Here is a 20,224-nt window from a genome sequence, read left to right on the forward strand (position 1 = left end):
CTGAGGACTGCGAAGGGAGCAGATTACTAGGTATCCTTGGTACAAGAACCCATATTCCATGAAGAATACAAGTCACCCTAAAGTGAGGGCACTACCATAGGGGAACTTGTCTATACTGCTTCTGTATTTATACTGACAATATTACACTACTGTACACTGTCTATTTGCATTGCATGACATAGGAGAGAAGAAAATGGTCTGCTCATTCCAGAACCTACATACCAAGTACTAAAACATAAGAATAATTAGAATGGATATGTTTATATCACATGGATAAGACTGTGGTGTTAGCGCCCGTAGAGTCCCCTAACTTTGATTTTAGAAGATAAACCACGCCCTACTCCACGGGCACCAGATAAATATTCCTCATGGGCTTTATTAGTAATAGCGGATCCTCTCCATGGCAGGGGCACAGAGAAGGAGGAGTCGCTATGTAGCAGTGCCCACTTTCAGCAAGGTACAGTCTTGATGATAAAGAAATGTCAATTGTAATTGTAGTGTGATGTAACAAGGTTGGTTTTTATTAAAGCAATTTGCCAGTGCTCTGCTAAAATGTCTACATAATAGACGTATGATATACCAAGGAGGTCTTCATACATGTCTGCAGTATTGGCATACAGCAGATGCCTGCTCACAAAGCAGCTAATAGGCTGAAAGCCACAGTGTCTGCACTGATCTGTAGCATTTCTTCTGTCACAGTGATCGGAAAACCACTGCCTGCTGCATTCATCTAAATTGGTCATTACCTGTACAAATCTCCAGCTGCAGACAGCGGCGTCAGCAAATACAACTGCATTTTCACAAACCACCTCATGGAGAAAAATCAACTAAGCAGCTGTTAGTTTGACAATCAAGAAAGAAAAATGTACTTACCAAGTACAAGTTGTCTGCTTACATGTGTCCAGCTCTCTTCCAGGGGCTCTGTTTGCATGTAGACAGGTTGGATGCATTGATCCTCTCTGACAGCTGACCTAGTATTGCTAGAATCCTTTAAGATGGGTGGCGATCTACTTGCCGCAGTATTGGGTGAGGTCTTCTTAGCCCGGGAAGATATTTTATGGTCAAGAAGAGTATCCAAGTCCTACATGGATAACAGCATTTGCTAGTTAGATGACAGTTTGACTGAAATCACCAAAATGTGCAGCAAAAACTTTTCTGTTAATTGAACAAACCAAATCTCACTAATAACTCCTCCGCCCAGGCCACTTGGAATCAGACTAATAGCTGGGGTTAGTCATCACTCTACAGTGCACCTTTGGAAACAAATGTGTCCATTTATATTACACAGCTTACCCCACCCACTGCCAGAAAGAATCAGTTAACCAAAAAGCAAGGACAAAAGAGGTAATATATGCAAAAACAGAAGTATGACAGTCATCTCAAATCCCCACAGAGGGAATATCAGGTAGGCAAGACTGACTACAGCGATTTAGCAACAAATGGTATCAGCCTAAGGGGAGCACAGCTATCACAACTACAGTATTATTATAATTACGGATGGCGGGAACAGACTTTAGGATACTAGCACTTAAAGAAACATCCTCCCAATGGCTGTATCTGCGGAATCAGGAAAATGCACACAATCGCCATTCAATGGAGAAAAACAAAAAAAGCAGAGACTTTAGTACAAAAGTTTTCCAGCAGAGAACATTGTAAGACTGGAGAGCTAGTCCTTAGCCAATTACTTCTAGCAACTACGCAGGGAGGCCTCAGTTTATGTCCCCCAGGACACTACTGTGCCCGCAAACCCCTCTAATCCTCTTGAAAAGGCAATCTAACCGCCCCCCTCCCCGAACAAGTACTACTTTAGGGCGGCACTGTATGCTCCCCACATCACAACCGGACCCCAGGAAAGAGGCAACCTCATTTTGAATACAAGATGGGCAATGTGAAATTGATCTATGCAGATAGAGTGGTTTCACATCGGCCATTTAGATGTAAAAGAGGTCACCTCTTCCCTAGGAGCCGGCTGAGATGCGGAGAAGAAGAGTGTAAGGTAAAGTTTGAGGCTGCATAAGGGAAGTGCAGGTCCATGCCTATGGCAACTACTGTGCCATGCACTGTCCCCCGAGACAATTCTGCAAACCATATATGGAGTCAGACAAATAACTACTCTTGGAATTGCATATGGTGACTCAAGTTTTCGAGCGGTACATAGGGAGTTAAAAAAATAGGAATTTGATACCTACCGGTAATTCCTTTTCTCCTAGTCCGTAGTGGATACTGGGGTCTTGTACTTTAGTACCATGGGGTATAGATCGGGTCCACTGGAGCCTGGCACTTTAAAAACCTTTAGTGTGTGTATGTGTGTGCTGGCTCCTCCCCTCTATGCCTCTCCTACCAGACTCAGTCTAAGAAAACTGTGCCCGAGGAGACGGACATAATATAAGAGAAGAAACATTACAACAAGCCAACACACATCCATAAACGAAAGGAGGGAGCTAACCAGAACAGAGGATAGCAACACCAACACAACCAGGATAGCACAGCTATCCCAACAACATAATGAGACCGCAACGCCGGTCCAACCAAATACTTACATAGGTAAGCAGGAAGGAAGCACTGAGGAGGGCGCCCAGTATCCACTACGGACAAGGAGAAAAGGAATTACCAGTAGGTATCAAAATCCTATTTTCTCTTACGTCCTAGTGCAGTGATGGCTAACCTTGACACTCCAGCTGTTGTTGAACTACACATCCCAGCATGCCCTGCTACAGTTTTGCTATTAGGCCTTGCTAAAACTGATGCAGGGCATGCTGGGATGTGTAGTTCAACAACAGCTGGAGTGTCAAGGTTAGCCATCACTGTCCTAGTGGATACTGGGATCTTGTACTTTAGTACCATGGGGAAGTCCCAAACGGATGGGAGAGTGCTGAGACCCCTGCAAAACTGCCTGACCAAACTGAAGGTCATCCCTGGCCAGGGTATCGAACCAACAGAATTTTACAAACGTGTTCGAACCAGACCAAGTAGCAACTCGGCAAAACAGTAGGGCCGACACTCCCCGGGCAGCCGCCCAGGAAGAGCCCACCAACCTTGTCGAAAAGCCTGAATAGACGTCGGCAAGGGCAGAGCCGCCGAAGTATATGCCTGTTGGATGGTCAACCGGAGACAGCGAACAATAGATTGCTTAGAAGCTGGCCGACCAACCTTGGAGGCATCATAAAGGACAAACAGCGAGTCAGATTGCCGATGACGAGCCGTCCTTTTGACACAAATCTTCAGGGCCCTGACCACATCAAGGGACTCAGGACCAACGGAAGCATCAGACAACACCGGAACCACAATAGGTTGATTCACATGAAAGGCTGACACCACTTTTGGCAAGAACTGAGGACGGGTCCTAAGTTCGGCTCTGTCTTCATGACATATCAAATAAGGGCTCTTACAAGATAAGGCCCCCAATTCAGACACCTGACTGGCAGACGCCAATGCCAATAACGCCACCGTCTTCCAGGTGAGAAATTTTAACTCCACAATATGTAAGGGTTCAAACCAGTCCGATTGGAGAAAGGACAGAACCACATTTAGGTCCCATGGAGCCATGGGAGGTACAAAGGGCGGCTGCAAATGAAGAACTCCCTTCAAGAAAGTTTGTACTTCAGGCACCACGGCAAGTTGTTTCTGGACGAAAATAGAGAGAGCAGAAATCTGAACTTTGAGGGAGCCTAACTGTAGGCCCATATTCACTCCCTGGACCTACAATTATTTGGAGATAGAGGACCTGAACCAAGCCCCCATACGGAACCTCATGGACCTTTGCTGGAGGTAAACCATCTGAATTGAGGAACCTATTTTCACCACTACACCAAGGAACTGCAATACTGCGGAATGCAGAGCCGCTTAATAATCCTTGATCATCTGTGGTAACTATTGCTAACAAAAGACTACTCTGTTGGTACATTTGGATACAGAAGGGGACTTTCTATATAGGAACAGGTTCTATCACCTCCTCCATTTTTTCAGCTAAATGTGTCTGGGAGATATGCCGTACACCCTTTTCTAGGGTTTATTAATATCTTTTGTTGCATTGTTTATTCCATGGACGTTTTAGTGAATTTTATATGAAATAAATATGTTTGTGTATTAATTTGCTCATCTCATATATGACCGTTGAGCGCTAGAATTTTATTGTTGCCATATTCACTCCCGCTTGCAGGAAAAGTAGAAAACGACAAATTCTAAATTTCACGGGAGAAACCTTTCTACCCTCACACCAGGAAACATACTTTTTCCAGATACGATGGTAATGTTTCGACGTAACCATCTTCCTGGCCTGGACCACGGTGGAAATGACCTTGGAGGGAAGGCCTTTCCTAGCTAGAATTTCCCTCTCAACTTCCAAGCCGTCAAACGTAGCAGCTGTAAGTCTGGATAGACGAACAGACCTTGTTGAAGACGATCTTCTCGGAGCAGTAGAGGCCAGGGATCCTCCAGAGCCATGGTTAGGAGGACAGAGTACCACGCCCGTCGTGGCCAATCCGGGGCAAGTAGAATGGCCTGAACGCTTTCCCTTCTTAGACTTTTTAGAACCCTTGGGATCAGTGGTAGAGGAGGGAACAGGTACACTAACTGGTACCTCCACGGTGTCGTCAGTGCGTCCACTGCAACAGCCTGCGGATCCATCGTTCTGGAACAGTAGTGGCATAGCTTCTTGTCGAGTCGAGAAGCCATCAGATCTATCTGCGGACAGCCCCACCGTTGAATTAGCTGTTGAAACACCTGGGGATGGAGGCCCCATTCACCCGGACGGAGGTCGTGCCTGCTGAGGAAGTCTGCTTCCCAGTTGTCCACTCCTGGAATGACTATGGCTGAGATGGCCCTTGCGTTGGCCTCCATTCAGAGGAGGATTTTTTACACCTCTCGCATCGCCGCTCTGCTTCTTGTTCCCCCTTGTCGGTTTATGTACGCCACAGCCGTGGCGTTGTCCGGCTGAACCTGGATCGCCTGATCCTTCAGGAGATGAGACGCCTGCAGAAGAGCATTGTAAATTGCCCTGAGTTCCAGGATGTTTATCGGCAGAACAGACTCCTGTCTCGACCATATCCCCAGTAATCGAATGCAAAGATTTTTGGATACCTTGCAAGGAATGAGCACCGAGCGAACCATAGCCTGGATAGTCAAGACCTTGTCCATTGGGAGAAATACCTTTTGAGACACTGTATCCAGAATGATTCCCAGGAACTGAAGACATAGGGTCGGTTCCAGGTGAGATTTCTGAAAATTTAGGATCCACCCATGATCCGTAAGTAGGCGAGTCGTCAGATCGCTGCTGTACAGCAGATGCTCCTTGGACACAGCCTTTATGAGGAAATCGTCCAATAAGGGACTATGTTTACTCCCATCATGCGCAGTTGCAGCATCATCTCTGCCATGACTTTGGTAAAGACCCTCGAAGCCGTGGATAATCCAAAGGGTAAGGCCTGAAACTGGAAATGGTCGTCCAATATGGCGTACCTGAGGTAAGCCTGATGAGGGAGCCACATGGGAATGTGAAGGTAAGAATCCCTGACATCCAGGGACACCAGGAATTGCCCCTCCTCCAGAACGGACACCACCACCCGCAGGGATTTCATCTTGAATTTGAACACCCGCAGATACGGGGTTAGAGACTTCAGGTTCAAGATGGGGCGCACCGAACCGTCTGGTTGGGGAATGACAAAAAGACTGAAGTAAAACCCCTGTTGCGTAACGGAGAAGGTACTGGAACCACCACCCCCAAGAGTTTTTGAATAGCCTTTCGTAAGGTAACTTTTGCTGCGGGTAAAGCTGGTAAGCCCGAAAAAATATATTTGAGGGAGTGTTTGAAATTTCAGCCGGTATCCTTGGGAAATGAGGTCCTCACCCAAGGATCCCAGCAGGATTCCGCCCACACGTGGGTAAAGTGTTGAAGGCGAGCACCTACCTGAAAGTCGCCTTGCTGCTGGGGACAACCGTCACGCGGAAGGCTTACCGGCAGGGGATCTGGTGGTCTGGTCCAGGGAGACAGCATTTGCAGGTTTACAGGACTTACCACGAGATCCTCTGGGAGTGGTGAAGACCCCTCGGCCCCTGCCTCTGAACATTGCCACACGAAAGGACTGCAAGGAGGGTCCGGTGTAAGAACGTCTAGCAGGTGGCGCAGCCGAAGGCAGATAGATCGACGTACCCACCGTTGCTTGGGAGATCCATTTATTTAATTTGTCTCCAAACAAGGCATCACCTGTAAAGGGAAGATTTTCTACACCCTTTTTGGAATCAGCATCTGCCGACCACTGACGTAACTACAGAGCTCTGAGCGCCAAAACAGCCATAGCAGTAGTGCGGCCATTTATCTTGCACAACTCCTTAAAAGCATCACTCATAAAATTTGCAGCATCCTGTATATGTTGCAGCAGAGTAATGACCTGGGGCAGAGAGTCTAAACCGTCAATAACATTATCTGACCACTTGCCTACCGCCCTGGAAATTCACCCACAAACAATTGTGGGGCGTTGTGCTGCGCCTGCTGCCGTATATATTGCCTTGAGAGTGGTCTCAATCTTACGGTCAGCTGGCTCTTTTAGGGATATAGCCCCTGGCACCGGCAGTACCAGTTTCTTAGACAGTCCAGATACAGACCTATCGACTGACGGGGGGTTTTCCCATACCTTCCTGTCCTCAGATGGAAAGGGAAAAATGGAATTTAATACCTACCGATAAATCCTTTTCTCTTAGTCCGTAGAGGATGCTGGGGACACTTCAAGAACCATGGGGTATAGACGGGATCCGCAGGAGACATGGGCACTTTAAGACTTTTAAGGGGCGTGAACTGGCTTCTCCCTCTATGGCCCTCCTCCAGACTCCAGTTATAGGAACTGTGCCCAGGGAGACGGACATTTCGAGGAAAGGATATATTGTTAAACTAAGGTGAGATACATACCAGCTCACACCACAAACACGCCGTACAACATGGCATTTAACAGAATTCCAGTCAACGGCATGAACCATGTCAGCAACAGGCTGACTATAACAGAAACACAACCTGTGTGTAAACATAACTAATAAACAAAAAACTGCAGACAGAGTCCGCACTGGGACGGGCGCCAAACATCCTCTACGGACTAAGAGAAAAGGATTTACCGGTAGGTATTAAAATCCTATTTTCTCATACGTCCTAGAGGATGCTGGGGACACTTCAAGAACCATGGGGTTTATACCAAAGCTCTAGAACGGGCGGGAGAATACGGATGACTCCCCCGCATTGATTGACCAAACATGAGGTCCTCATCAGCCAGGGTATCAAACTTGTAAAATTTCGCAAAAGTGTTTGAACCCGACCAAGTAGCTGCTCGGCAGAGTTGTAATGCCGAGACCCCCCCGGGCAGCCGCCCAGGATGAACCCACCTTTCTGGTAGAGTGGGCCTTCACTGATTTCGGTAACGGCAATCTAGCCGTAGAATGAGCATGCTGAATCGTATTACAGATCCAGCGCGCAATAGTCTGCTTGGAAGCAGGCGTCCCAATTTTGTTGGCACCATACAGGACAAACAGAGCTTCCGTTTTTCTAAGTTGAGCTGTTCTGGTGACATAAATCTTTAAGGCCCTAACAACATCGAGAGATTTTGACTCCGCGAAGGCGTCAGTAACCACCGGTACCACAATAGGCTGGTTCATGTGGAACGATGAAACCACCTTCGGCAGAAATTGTTGACGAGTCCCCAACTCCGCTCTATCTTCATGGAAGATTAAATAAGGACTCGTGAAACAAAGCCGCTAACTCAGAAATTCGCCTTGCGGATGCGCCAATAGCATGACCACTTTCCAAGTGAGAAATTTCAACTCTACCTTCTGTAAAAGGTTCAAACCAATGTGACTGAAGGAAATGCAACACCACGTTAAGATCCCATGGTGCCACTGGGGGCACAATTGGAGGTTGGATGTGCAAAACTCCTTTCACAAAAGTCTGGACTTCTGGAAGGGAGGCCAATTGTTTTTGTAAGAAAACCGATAAGGCCGAAATTTGTATTTCAATCGAGCCTAACTTTAGGCCCGCATCCACACCTGCTTGCAGGAAATGGAGAAAACGCCCTAGCTGAAATTCTTCCGTAGGAGCCTTCTTGGATTCACACCAAGACACATATTTTCTCCAAATACGGTGATAATGTTTAGACGTTACTCCTTTTCTAGCCTGAAGAAGTGTGGGAATGATTTCACTGGGAATACCCTTTCGGGCTAGGATCCGGCGTTCAACCGCCAAGCCGTCAAACGTAGCCGCTGTAAGTCGTGATATACGCACGGCCCTTGCCGTAACAGATCCTCCCGTAGAGGAAGAGGCCAGGGATCTCTTATGAGTAATTCCTGAAGATCTGGATACCAAGCCCTCCTTGGCCAGTCCGGAACAATAAGGATCGGCTGAACCTTTGTTCTTCTTTTGATCTTTAGCACCTTTGGAATGAGTGGAAGCGGAGGGAACATGTACACCGACTGAAACACCCATGGTGTCACCAATGCGTCCACTGCTATTGCTTGAGGGTCCCTCGACCTGGAATAATAACTCTGAAGTTTCTTATTGAGGCGAGACGCCATCATGTCTATTTGAGGAATTCCTCAAAGACTTGTCACTTTTGCGAAGACCTCTTGATGAAGACCCCACTCTCCTGGATGGAGATCGTGTCTGCTGAGGAAGTCTGCTTCCCAGTTGTCCACTCCTGGAATGAAGATTGCTGACAGAGCGCTTGTATGTCTTTCCGCCCAGCGGAGAACTTTTGTGGCCTCCGCCATTGCCGCCCTGCTCTTTGTTCCGCCCTGGCGGTTTATGTGCGCTACTGCTGTTATGTTGTCCGACTGTATTAGGACGGGCAGGTTGCGAAGAAGACGTTCCGCTTGAAGAAGGCCGTTGAAAATGGCTCTTAACTCCAGGACGTTTATGTGTAAACAAACTTCCTGGCTTGACCATTTTCCCTGGAAGGTTTCCCCCTGTGTGACTGCTCCCCAGCCTCGGAGACTCGCATCCGTGGTTACTAGGATCCAGTCCTGGATCCCGAACCTGCGTCCCTCTAGGAGGTGAGAGCTGTGCAGCCACCACAGGAGTGAGATTCTGGTCTTGGAGGATAAGATTATTTCCGGTGCATGTGCAGATGGGATCCGGACCACTTGTCCAATAGGTCCCACTGAAACACTCTGGCATGGAATCTGCCAAATTGAATGGCCTCGTAGGCCTCCACCATCTTCCCCAGCAATCGAGTGCATTGATGGATTGATGCTCTCGCTGGTTTCAGAATTTGTTTAACCAAACTCTGAATTTCCAGAGCTTTCTCTTCTGGAAGAAAAACTCTGTAATTCCGTGTCCAGAATCATTCCCAAAAACGACAGCCGTTTCGTCGGATTCAACTGTGACTTTGGCAAGTTTAGGAGCCAACCATGTTGCTGTAGAACTGTCAGGGAGAGCGCAATGTCCTGCTCCAGCTGGTCTTTGGATCTCACCTTTATCAGGAGATCGCCCAAGTAAGGGATAATTGTGACTCCTTGTTTGCGAAGGAGAACCATCATTTCCGCCATTACCTTGGTGAAAATCCTCGGAGCCGTGGACAGACCAAACGGCAACGTCTGAAATTGGTAATGACAATCCTGAATAGCAAACCTCAGGTAAGCCTGATGCGGAGGATATATGGGGACGTGTAAGTAGGCATCCTTTATGTCGACCGACACCATGAAATCCCCTCCCTCCAGACTGGAAATCACTGCTCGGAGAGATTCTATCTTGAATTTGAATTTTCTTAGGTAAAGATTGAGGGACTTTAGGTTCAGAATTGGTCTGACCGAACCGTCCGGTTTCGGAACCACAAACAGGCTTGAATAAAAGCCTTCTCCCTGTTGTGACGGGGGAACGCTGATAATGACCTGATTTAGACACAACTTTTGTATCTCATCGCTTACAACCTTCCTGTCCGGAAGAGAAGCTGGTAAGGCCGATTTGAAAAATCGGTGAGGGGGCACGTCTTGAAATTCCAGTTTGTACCCCTGGGACACTATTTCTAAAACCCATGGGTCCAGGGCTGAACGAGCCCAGAATTGACTGAAGAGCTTGAGACGTGCCCCCACCGGTGCGGACTCCCGCAGAGGAGCCCCAGCGTCATGCGGTGGATATGGCAGAAGCCGGGGAGGACTTCTGCTCCTGGGAACCTGCCACGGCCGGAGATCTTTTACCTTTTCCTCTTCCTCTATTGGCAAGGAAGGAATAACCTCGGCCTTTTTTGTATTTATTTGTCCGAAAGGACTGCATCTGAAAGTGGTGAGCTTTCTTTTGTTGTGGCGGAACATAAGGCAAAAATGATGACTTACCCGCGGTAGCCGTAGATACCGAATCAGTGAGACCCTCACCAAACAATACACTACCTTTATATGGGAAAGACTCCATAGCTTTCTTAGAGTCAGCATCAGCATTCCATTGCACAATGCTCGTCTAGCTGAAATTGCCAAGGCATTTGCTCTTGATCCCAAAATGCCAATATCTATCGCTGCCTCCTTTAGATAGGCCGCAGCGTCCCTGATATAACCCAGAGTTAACAGGATGCTATCCCTACCTAGGGTATCTATATCAGATGACAAGTTATCTTCCCATTTTTCAATAGCAGTACTCACCCATGCCGATGCAATGGTTGGTCTGAGCAGCGTACCTGTGGCGACGTAAATGGATTTTAATGTAGTCTCCTGTCTACGATCCGCAGGATCCTTAAGGGCTGCCGTGTCAGGAGACGGTAAAGCCGCCTTTTTAGACAACCATGATAGAGCCTTGTCCACCTTGGGAAACGATTCCCACTTATCTCTATCCCCAGAGGGGAACGGATACGCCACCTGAATCCTTTTGGGAATCAGAAACTTTTTGTCAGGATTTTCCCACATTTTTTCAAAAAAGGTATTCAGTTCATGAGATGGCGGAAATGTTACCTCAGGTTTCTTTCCCTTAAACATACAGACCCTAGTATCAGGAACAGCAGGGTCCTCCGTGATATGCAACACGTCTTTTATTGCCACAATCATGTACTGGATGTTCTTAGCCAATTTTGGGTCTAATTTGGCATCACTACAGTCGACACTGGAGTCAGTGTCCGTGTCGGTATCTGTGTCAGCCAACCGAGCAAATGAACGTTTATGTGACCACGAAGGGGTCTGGACCTGTGATAACACATCCTCCACAGATTTCTTCCATGCCTGGACCTGAGATTCAAATTTATCTAATCTCTTATTAATAAGAGCCACAATAGCATTCAAGGCATTCAACACATTTACCCAATCAGGAGTCGGCGGTGCCGACAGGGTCACTCCCACAGCCGTTTCTGTCCCTACCACAGTCTCCTCCTGGGAAGAGCACTCAGCCTCAGACATGCCGACACACGTGTACCGACACCCACAGACACACTGAGCAAATAGGGGACAGACCCACAGTAAAGCCTGTCAGAGAAACATAGAGGGAGTTTGCCAGCTCACAACCCAGCGCTCAATCCCAGAACTGAAACTCTAATATAAAGCCCCAGACCAGTAGCGCTTTTATATTTGCACCAAATTATGTCCCCCCCGTTTTGCACCCTGTTACTTGTACAGCAGTGTTTGGAGGAGAGGACCAGCGTCTCTGCAGCTTCTGTGAAGAGAAAATGGCGCTGGTGAGAGCTGTGAGGGCTAAGCCCCCTTAATGGCGCGCTTCAGCCCCGCTATTTTCTTAATATATATTACTGGCGGGGGTTCGGATCTTGTGCCCAGGCACTCAAATCCACTCCTGCCAGCCTTAAAACGAGGATTATATGCTGCCCAAGGCGCACCTCCCCCCCCCCCCCCCCCCCTGCGCCCTGTAGTGCCGCTGCTGTACGGTACCTCAGAAAGCTGTCACTGAAGTCTTCTGATCTTCTTCTACTCACCCGTCTTCTGGCTCTGCAATGGGGGTGACGGCGGACTCTGGGAGTGAACCCCTAGGCGTACTTAGTGTTCCAAACCCTCAGGAGCTAATGGTGTCCTGTAGCCACGAAGCAGAGCCTTTAAACTCATTAGAAGTAGGTCTGACTTCTCTCCCCTAAGTCCCACGATGCAGGGAGACCGTTGCCAGCAGCCTCCCTGAAAATAAAAAACCTAACAAAGTCTTTTCAGAGATACTCAGTAGAGCTCCCCTGTGTGTGACCAGTCTCCCTGGGCACAATTCTAAAACTGGAGTCTGGAGGAGGAGCATAGAGGGAGGAGCCGTTTCACACCCCTTAAAAGTCTTAAAGTGCCCATGTTTCCTGCGGATCCCGTCTATACCCCATGGTTCTTGAAGTGTCCCCAGCATCCGCAAGGACGTATGAGAAAAGTAGTTAAAAACCTCTGAGGAATTTTTAAAAATTTTTTATCAGGTTTTAACCATGCTTCCTTGGCCAGGGAGTTTAACTCTTTAGACACAGGAAAAGTTGCTGAGGTCTTTGGTCGAACATTAAAATACAACTCATGGTCCGGTATTGAAGAGCCTCTATCACAGCAAAGATGAGGGCCTCCACACCTGGGGACAGAGAGCTGTCCTCATCCATATCATCATCATCTACATCAGGCTGATCAGAATCAGACTGGAGCACCTGTGGCAGTGAGAGTTATGTGAAACCACTAGAGGGGGCTGAGAAGCCTTCTTGGTATCTGCTGCTTTGGCCACACAATCAATAGAGTGTTTTAAGACCTGTCTCTCTTTTCTAGCTGCAGCTAATTCTGAATTAACATTCTGAATCATGCTATTAACACTATCTAGCCAGTCAGGTGCCTGTGAACTGTGACCTTGTGGAGACAAGGAACATTGTTCACGAGTGACCCCGCTGAAGACGGGGTTGAGTTACAAGCAGCACACATTACCACGCCCACAGACATCTTACACAACTGTAGAAACAGCACAGCCTACTGACCAACACCTCCACACAGACCCTAGAGAGCCCCTGAAGTGACACTGAGGAGCGGAGACCAGCACACAGAAACACAGCAGTACAATGTGTAACTAAGCATATGATCTGACAGTAGTGCAGCGGTGCTACCACTGGCGTGCCCTTCCTCCCCCCTTTCTATGACCCCCTGGTACCAGCAGAGTCCTGTAGCAGCGTGGGTCTCTGGAGGAGCAGCGTGCATGCAGTCTTGAGCCGCAGCAGCAGGAAATGGCCCCTTCCGGCCTCAGGTCCCGCTCTGGGAAACCATGCCCCCTGTAATGGCGCGCAGTCCCTGATCAATAGTTTATACTGACTATGTTAGAAATAACATCATAATATGAATACAGTACACACAAAGCCTTTTTGTGACGGTGAGCACTGAGGGGCATCAGCCCTTAACCGGTTTGTCTGCAGCGGGCACTGCAGCTTCGAGCCCGTGACAAACCGGTTAAGGGCTGATGCCCCACAGTGCTCACGGTCACACTTTTGACTTGCCGCCAAAATTGCACCGGGGACCCACTAACCTGGAACCCGGTGTAACACTCACCGCACCTTGTACTTCAGCATCTGTTAGAGGGTGGCGGCTAGCTGCTGGTGTGGGCACACATAACAATATGTGATCAGTACCTCAGGAGCACAGTGTCCTGTCAGCTGGGATTATGAACCATTAACCCTCAGGAGGTTGGTTCGGTTTACCCTCTAAGTCCCACAAAGCAGGTAACCTGGTTGCCAACCAGGGCTACCTGAAAATAATAAACTAAAATATAAACAAAGGAAACTCTCTGGAGCTCCAGAGAAATACACCCGGCTCCTTGGCCACATTTTTCTAAACTGAGTTTGGTAGGAGGCGCATAGAGGGGAGGAGCCAGCTCACACTAAAGTGCCAGGCTCCAGTGGACCCAATCTATACCCCATGGTACTAAAGTACAAGAACCCAGTATCCAGTAGGACGTATGAGAAAGATTTATCACCTAATAGATTATTTTTAAGATGGGTGGTCACCTGATTCCTAAGGGTAATCCCACCTTGACCTAAAATTATACATTTCATAGGTTATGAAACAGGCACTGTTACCTACCTCAACTAGCTGGAGAATAGAAATAATCATGCTCGAAGAAGCAGGATCATCCCCAGACTCAAGCTTTGCCGTGCAGAGAGACAACTGGCGAATGAGATGTCCGAGCTCCTTATAGAGAGAGGGGATCTGCTGCTCGCCGCGTTCACTTAGCTGAGTAATAAAGATCTGCAGGGCTCTAATGGCTCCTCGGTGTACAGCGGCCAGTCTAGACATGGTACGAGACTGAGAATACACAGTAAGTATCACCTGCTAATACAACATACAACAAAAATTTACGAAGTTCAATTACAAAATCAGTTGTGTTACGTTGTTCTTAGCTTGCTTCAACTACAAGACATGGCCCACGGTGCTGTGAGAGCTGCTCACTGCTCCAGTTCATTCTAAAAGGTGTCCACAGACACATTTGTGCACACTCTTGTGGCTTCATCAGGCGTGGCTGGCCATTTACCAATCAGGCAAAATGGGATGTATCAGGGTCCGGAGTCTTACCATCGGTCCTGTGTCCCAGGGTCTCCCTGTTTGGGTCATGGCTGTGCTGCGGCGAAGTGTGGCCGGGTCTCACTCGTGGTAGGAGGTTACAGCGTGTCTAGCAGAGTCAGTTGGTGTGAGCTCAGGAATCTGGGACTCAGCAGGGAAAGGGAGTGCTTCCTTGTGTGTCTGCAGTTATGGGAGCCGCCATGTTGGAGACCAATGCATGCAGTGTAACCAATAGTAGTGCTCTATGTGGTTTCTCAGCCAATCCCAGTATGCTTCCCCTTTTCAAAGGGGTTGGATTTGAATCAAACACTGCCAGTGCTTTATGTTGCTCTTCTTAGAAGGTGCATCAGCTCTGTGATCCCGCAGACGTCACTGTTGCTTGATGCTTTGAGTCCCTGGAAAATAAGAATTTACTTACCGATAATTCTATTTCTCATAGTCCGTAGTGGATGCTGGGGACTCCGTAAGGACCATGGGGAATAGCGGCTCCGCAGGAGACTGGGCACATCTAAAGAAAGCTTTAGGACTATCTGGTGTGCACTGGCTCCTCCCCCTATGACCCTCCTCCAAGCCTCAGTTAGGATACTGTGCCCGGACGAGCGTACACAATAAGGAAGGATTTTGAATCCCAGGTAAGACTCATACCAGCCACACCAATCACACCGTATAACCTGTGATCTGAACCCAGTTAACAGCATGATAACAGAGGAGCCTCTGAAAGATGGCTCACAACAATAATAACCCGATTTTTGTAACAATAACTATGTACAAGTATTGCAGACAATCCGCACTTGGGATGGGCGCCCAGCATCCACTACGGACTATGAGAAATAGAATTATCGGTAAGTAAATTCTTATTTTCTCTAACGTCCTAAGTGGATGCTGGGGACTCCGTAAGGACCATGGGGATTACACCAAAGCTCCCAAATGGGCGGGAGAGTGCGGATGACTCTGCAGCACCAAATGAGAGAACTCCAGGTCCTCCTCAGCCAGGATATCAATTTTGTATAATTTTACAAACGTATTTGCTCCTGACCAAGTAGCTGCTCGGCAAAGTTGTAAAGCCGAGATCCCTCGGGCAGCCGCCCAAGATGAGCCCACCTTCCTTGTGGAGTGGGCATTTACAGATTTTTGGCTGTGGCAGGCCTGCCACAGAATGTGCAAGCTGAATTGTACTACAAATCCAACGAGCAATAGTCTGCTTAGAAGCAGGAGCACCCAGCTTGTTGGGTGCATACAGGATAAACAGCGAGTCAGTTTTCCTGACTCCAGCAGTCCTGGAAATATATATTTTCAGGGCCCTGACAACGTCTAGCAACTTTCCAAGTCCCTAGTAGCCGCAGGCACCACAATAGGTTGGTTCAGGTGAAACGCTGAAACCACCTTAGGGAGAAACTGAGGACGAGTCCTCAATTCCGCCCTGTCCGAATGGAACATCAGATAAGGGCTTTTTCAGGATAAAGCCGCCAATTCTGACACGCGCCTGGCCCAGGCCAGGGCCAACAGCATGACCACTTTCCATGTAAGATATTTTAACTCCACAGATTTAAGTGGTTCAAACCAATGTGACTTTTGGAACCCAAAACTACATTGAGATCCCAAAGTGCCACTGGAGGCACAAAAGGAGGCTGTATATGCAGTACCCCTTTTACAAACGTCTGAACTTCAGGGACTGAAGCTAGTTCTTTTTGGAAGAAAATTGACAGGGCCGAAATTTGAACCTTAATGGACCCCAATTTCAGGCCCATAGACACTCCTGTTTGCAGGAAATGTAGGAATCGACCCAGTTGAATTTCCACCGTCGGGCCTTACTGGCCTCGCACCACGCAACATATTTTCGCCAATTGCGGTGATAATGTTCTTGCGGTTACATCCTTCCTGGCTTTGATCAGGATAGGGATGACTTCATCCGGAATGCCTTTTTTTTCCTTCAGGATCCGGCGTTCAACCGCCATGCCGTCAAACGCAGCCGCGGTAAGTCTTGGAACAGACAGGGTCCTTGCTGGAGCAGGTCCCTTCTTAGAGTTAGAGGCCACGGATCCTCCGTGAGCATCTCTTGAAGTTCCGGTTACCAAATCCTTCTTGGCCAATCCGGAGCCACGAATATAGTGCTTACTCCTCTCCATCTTATCAATCTCAGTACCTTGGGTATGAGAGGCAGAGGAGGGAACACATACCCTGACTGGTACACCCACGGTGTTACCAGAGCGTCTACAGCTATTGCCTGAGGGTCCCTGGACCTGGCGCAATACCTGTCGAGTTTTTCCCAACGGTTTATAATCATGTGGAAGACTTCTGGGTGAAGTCCCCACTCTCCCGGGTGGAGGTCGTGCTGAGGAAGTCTGCTTCCCAGTAGTCCACTCCCGGAATGAATACTGCTGACAGTGCTATCACATGATTTTCCGCCCAGCGAAGAATCCTTGCAGCTTCTGCCATTGCCCTCCTGCTTCTTGTGCCACCCTGTCTGTTTACGTGGGTGACTGCCGTGATGTTGTCCGACTGGATCAACACCGGCTGACCTTGAAGCAGAGGTCTTGCTAAGCTTAGAGCATTGTAAATGTCCCTTAGCTTCAGGATATTTATGTGAAGTGATGTCTCCAGGCTTGACCATAAGTCCTGGATATTCCTTCCCTGTGTGACTGCTCCCCAGCCTCGCAGGCTGGCATCCGTGGTTACCAGGACCCAGTCCTGAACGCCGAATCTGCGGCCCTCTAGAAGATGAGCACTCTGCAACCACCACAGGAGGGACACCCTTGTCCTTGGTGACAGGGTTATCCGCTGATGCATCTGAAGATGCGACCCGGACCATTTGTCCAGCAGGTCCCACTGGAAAGTTCTTGCGTGGAATCTGCCGAATGGGATTGCTTCGTAGGAAGCCACCATTTTACCCAGAACCCTTGTGCATTGATGCACTGAGACTTGGCTCGGTTTTAGGAGGTTCCTGACTAGCTCGGATAACTCCCTGGCTTTCTCCTCCGGGAGAAACACCTTTTTCTGGACTGTGTCCAGGATCATCCCTAGGAACAGAAGACAAGTCGTCGGAACCAGCTGCGATTTTGGAATATTGAGAATCCAACCGTGCTGCAGCAACACTACCTGAGATAGTGCTACACCGACCTCCAACTGTTCCCTGGATCTTACCCTTATCAGGGAATCGTCCAAGTAAGGGATAACTAAAATTCCCTTCCTTTGAAGGAATATCATCATTTCGGCCATTACCTTGGTAAAGACCCGGGGTGCCGTGGACCATCCATACGGCAGCGTCTGAACTGATAGTGACAGTTCTGTACCATAAACCTGAGGTACCCTTGGTGAGAAGGGTAAATTTTGACATGAAGGTAAGCATCCTTGATGTCCCGAGACATCATGTAGTCCCCTTCTTCCAGGTTCGCAATCACTGCTCTGAGTGACTCAATCTTGAATTTGAACCTCTGTATGTAAGTGTTCAAAGATTTTAGATTTAGAATCGGTCTCACCGAGCCGTCCGGCTTCGGTACCACAACAGTGTGGAATAATACCCCGTTCCCTGTTGCAGGAGGGGTATCTTGATTATCACCTGCTGGGAATACAGCTTGTGAATGGCTTCCAAAACGGTCTCCCTGTCAGAAGGAGACATCGGTAAAGCCGACTTTAGGAAACGGCGAGGGGGAGACGTCTCGAATTCTAATTTGTACCCCTGAGATATCACCTGAAGGATCCAGGGGTCTACTTGCGAGTGAGCCCACTGCACGCTGAAATTCATTGAGACGGGCCCCCCACCGTGCCTGATTCTGCTTGTAAAGCCCCAGCGTATACTGAGGGCTTGGCAGAGGCGGGAGAGGGTTTCTGTTCCTGGGAACTGGCTGATTTCTGCAGCCTTTTTCCTCTCCCTCTGTCACGGGGCAGAAATGAGGAACCTTTTGCCCGCTTATCCACGAAAAGACTGCGCCTGATAATACGGCGTCTTCTCATGTTGAGAGGCGACCTGGGGTACAAACGTGGATTTCCCAGCTGTTGCCGTGGCCACCAGGTCTGAAAGACCGACCCCAAATAACTCCTCCCCTTAATAAGGCAATACTTCCAAATGCCGTTTGGAATACGCATCACCTGACCACTGACGTGTCCATAACCCTCTACTGGTAGAAATGGACAACGCACTTAGACTTGATGCCAGTCGGCAAATATTCCGCTGTGCATCACGCATATACAGAAATGCATCTTTCAAATGCTCTATAGGCAAAAATATACTGTCCCTATCTAGGGTATCAATATTTTCAGTCAGGGAATCCGACCACGCCAACCCAGCACTGCACATCCAGGCTGAGGCGATTGCTGGTCGCAGTATAACACCAGTATGTGTGTAAATACATTTTAGGATACCCTCCTGCTTTCTATCAGCAGGATCCTTAAGGGCGGCCATCTCAGGAGAGGATAGAGCCCTTACAAGCGTGTGAGCGCTTTATCCACCCTAGGGGGTGTTTCCCAACGCACCCTAACCTCTGGCGGGAAAGGATATAATGCCAATAACCTTTTAGAAATTATCAGTTGTTATCGGGGGAAACCCACGCATCATCACACACCTCATTTAATTTCTCAGATTCAGGAAAACTACAGGTAGTTTTTCCTCACCGAACATAATACCCCTTTTTGGTGGTACTCGTATTATCAGAAATGTGTAAAACATTTTTCATTGCCTCAATCATGTAACGTGTGGCCCTACTGGAAGTCACATTTGTCTCTTCACCGTCGACACTGGAGTCAGTATCCGTGTCGGCGTCTATATCTGCCATCTGAGGTAACGGGCGCTTTAGAGCCCCTGACGGCCTATGAGACGTCTGGACAGGCACAAGCTGAGTAGCCGGCTGTCTCATGTCAACCACTGTCTTTTATACAGAGCTGACACTGTCACGTAATTTCTTCCAACAGTTCATCCACTCAGGTGTCGACCCCCTAGGGGGTGACATCACTATTACAGGCAATCTGCTCCGTCTCCACATCATTTTTCTCCTCATACATGTCGACACAAAAGTACCGACATACAGCACACACACAGGGAATGCTCTGATAGAGGACAGGACCCCACTAGCCCTTTGGGGAGACAGAGGGAGAGGTTGCCAGCACACACCAGAGCGCTATATATATATACAGGGATAACCTTATATAAGTGTTTTTCCCCTTATAGCTGCTGTATAGTTAATACTGCGCCTATTTTGTGCCCCCCTCTCTTTTTTAACCCTTTCTGTAGTGTAGTGACTGCAGGGGAGAGCCAGGGAGCTTCCCTCCAACGGAGCTGTGAGGGAAAATGGCGCCAGTGTGCTGAGGAGATAGGCTCCGCCCCCTTATCGGCGGCCTTATCTCCCGTTTTTTAATGTATTTTGGCAGGGGTTAAATGCATCCATATAGCCCAGGAGCTATATGTGATGCATTTTTTGCCATCCAAGGTGTTTATTATTGCGTCTCAGGGCGCCCCCCCCAGCGCCCAGCACCCTCAGTGACCGGAGTGTGAAGTGTGCTGAGAGCAATGGCGCACAGCTGCAGTGCTGTGCGCTACCTTGTTGAAGACAGGACGTCTTCTGCCGCCGATTTTCCGGACCTCTTCTGCCTTCTGGCTCTGTAAGGGGGCCGGCGGCGCGGCTCTGGGACCCATCCAAGCTGGGCCTGTGATCGTCCCTCTGGAGCTAATGTCCAGTAGCCTAAGAAGCCCAATCCACTCTGCACGCAGGTGAGTTCGCTTCTTCTCCCCTTAGTCCCTCGATGCAGTGAGCCTGTTGCCAGCAGGTCTCACTGAAAATAAAAAACC

General features: G+C 48.5%; 1 protein-coding gene across 3 annotated transcripts in view; it reads right to left on the reverse strand.

Moving 5' to 3' along the window:
• Positions 1-20,224, reverse strand: part of KIAA0753 (KIAA0753 ortholog) — a 206,541-nt gene that overhangs the window by 121,699 nt on the left and 64,618 nt on the right. For all 3 annotated transcript variants that reach the window (XM_063954311.1, XM_063954312.1, XM_063954313.1), the window contains 2 exons: positions 13,969-14,190; positions 874-1,081 (listed from right to left, as the gene is read on the reverse strand). In XM_063954311.1, the coding sequence (XP_063810381.1) occupies positions 874-1,081; positions 13,969-14,190 (430 nt within the window). The remainder of the gene's footprint in view (positions 1-873; positions 1,082-13,968; positions 14,191-20,224) is intronic.

The sequence above is a fragment of the Pseudophryne corroboree genome, chromosome 2 (genome assembly GCF_028390025.1).
Source record: "Pseudophryne corroboree isolate aPseCor3 chromosome 2, aPseCor3.hap2, whole genome shotgun sequence".
NCBI lineage: Eukaryota > Metazoa > Chordata > Amphibia > Anura > Myobatrachidae > Pseudophryne > Pseudophryne corroboree.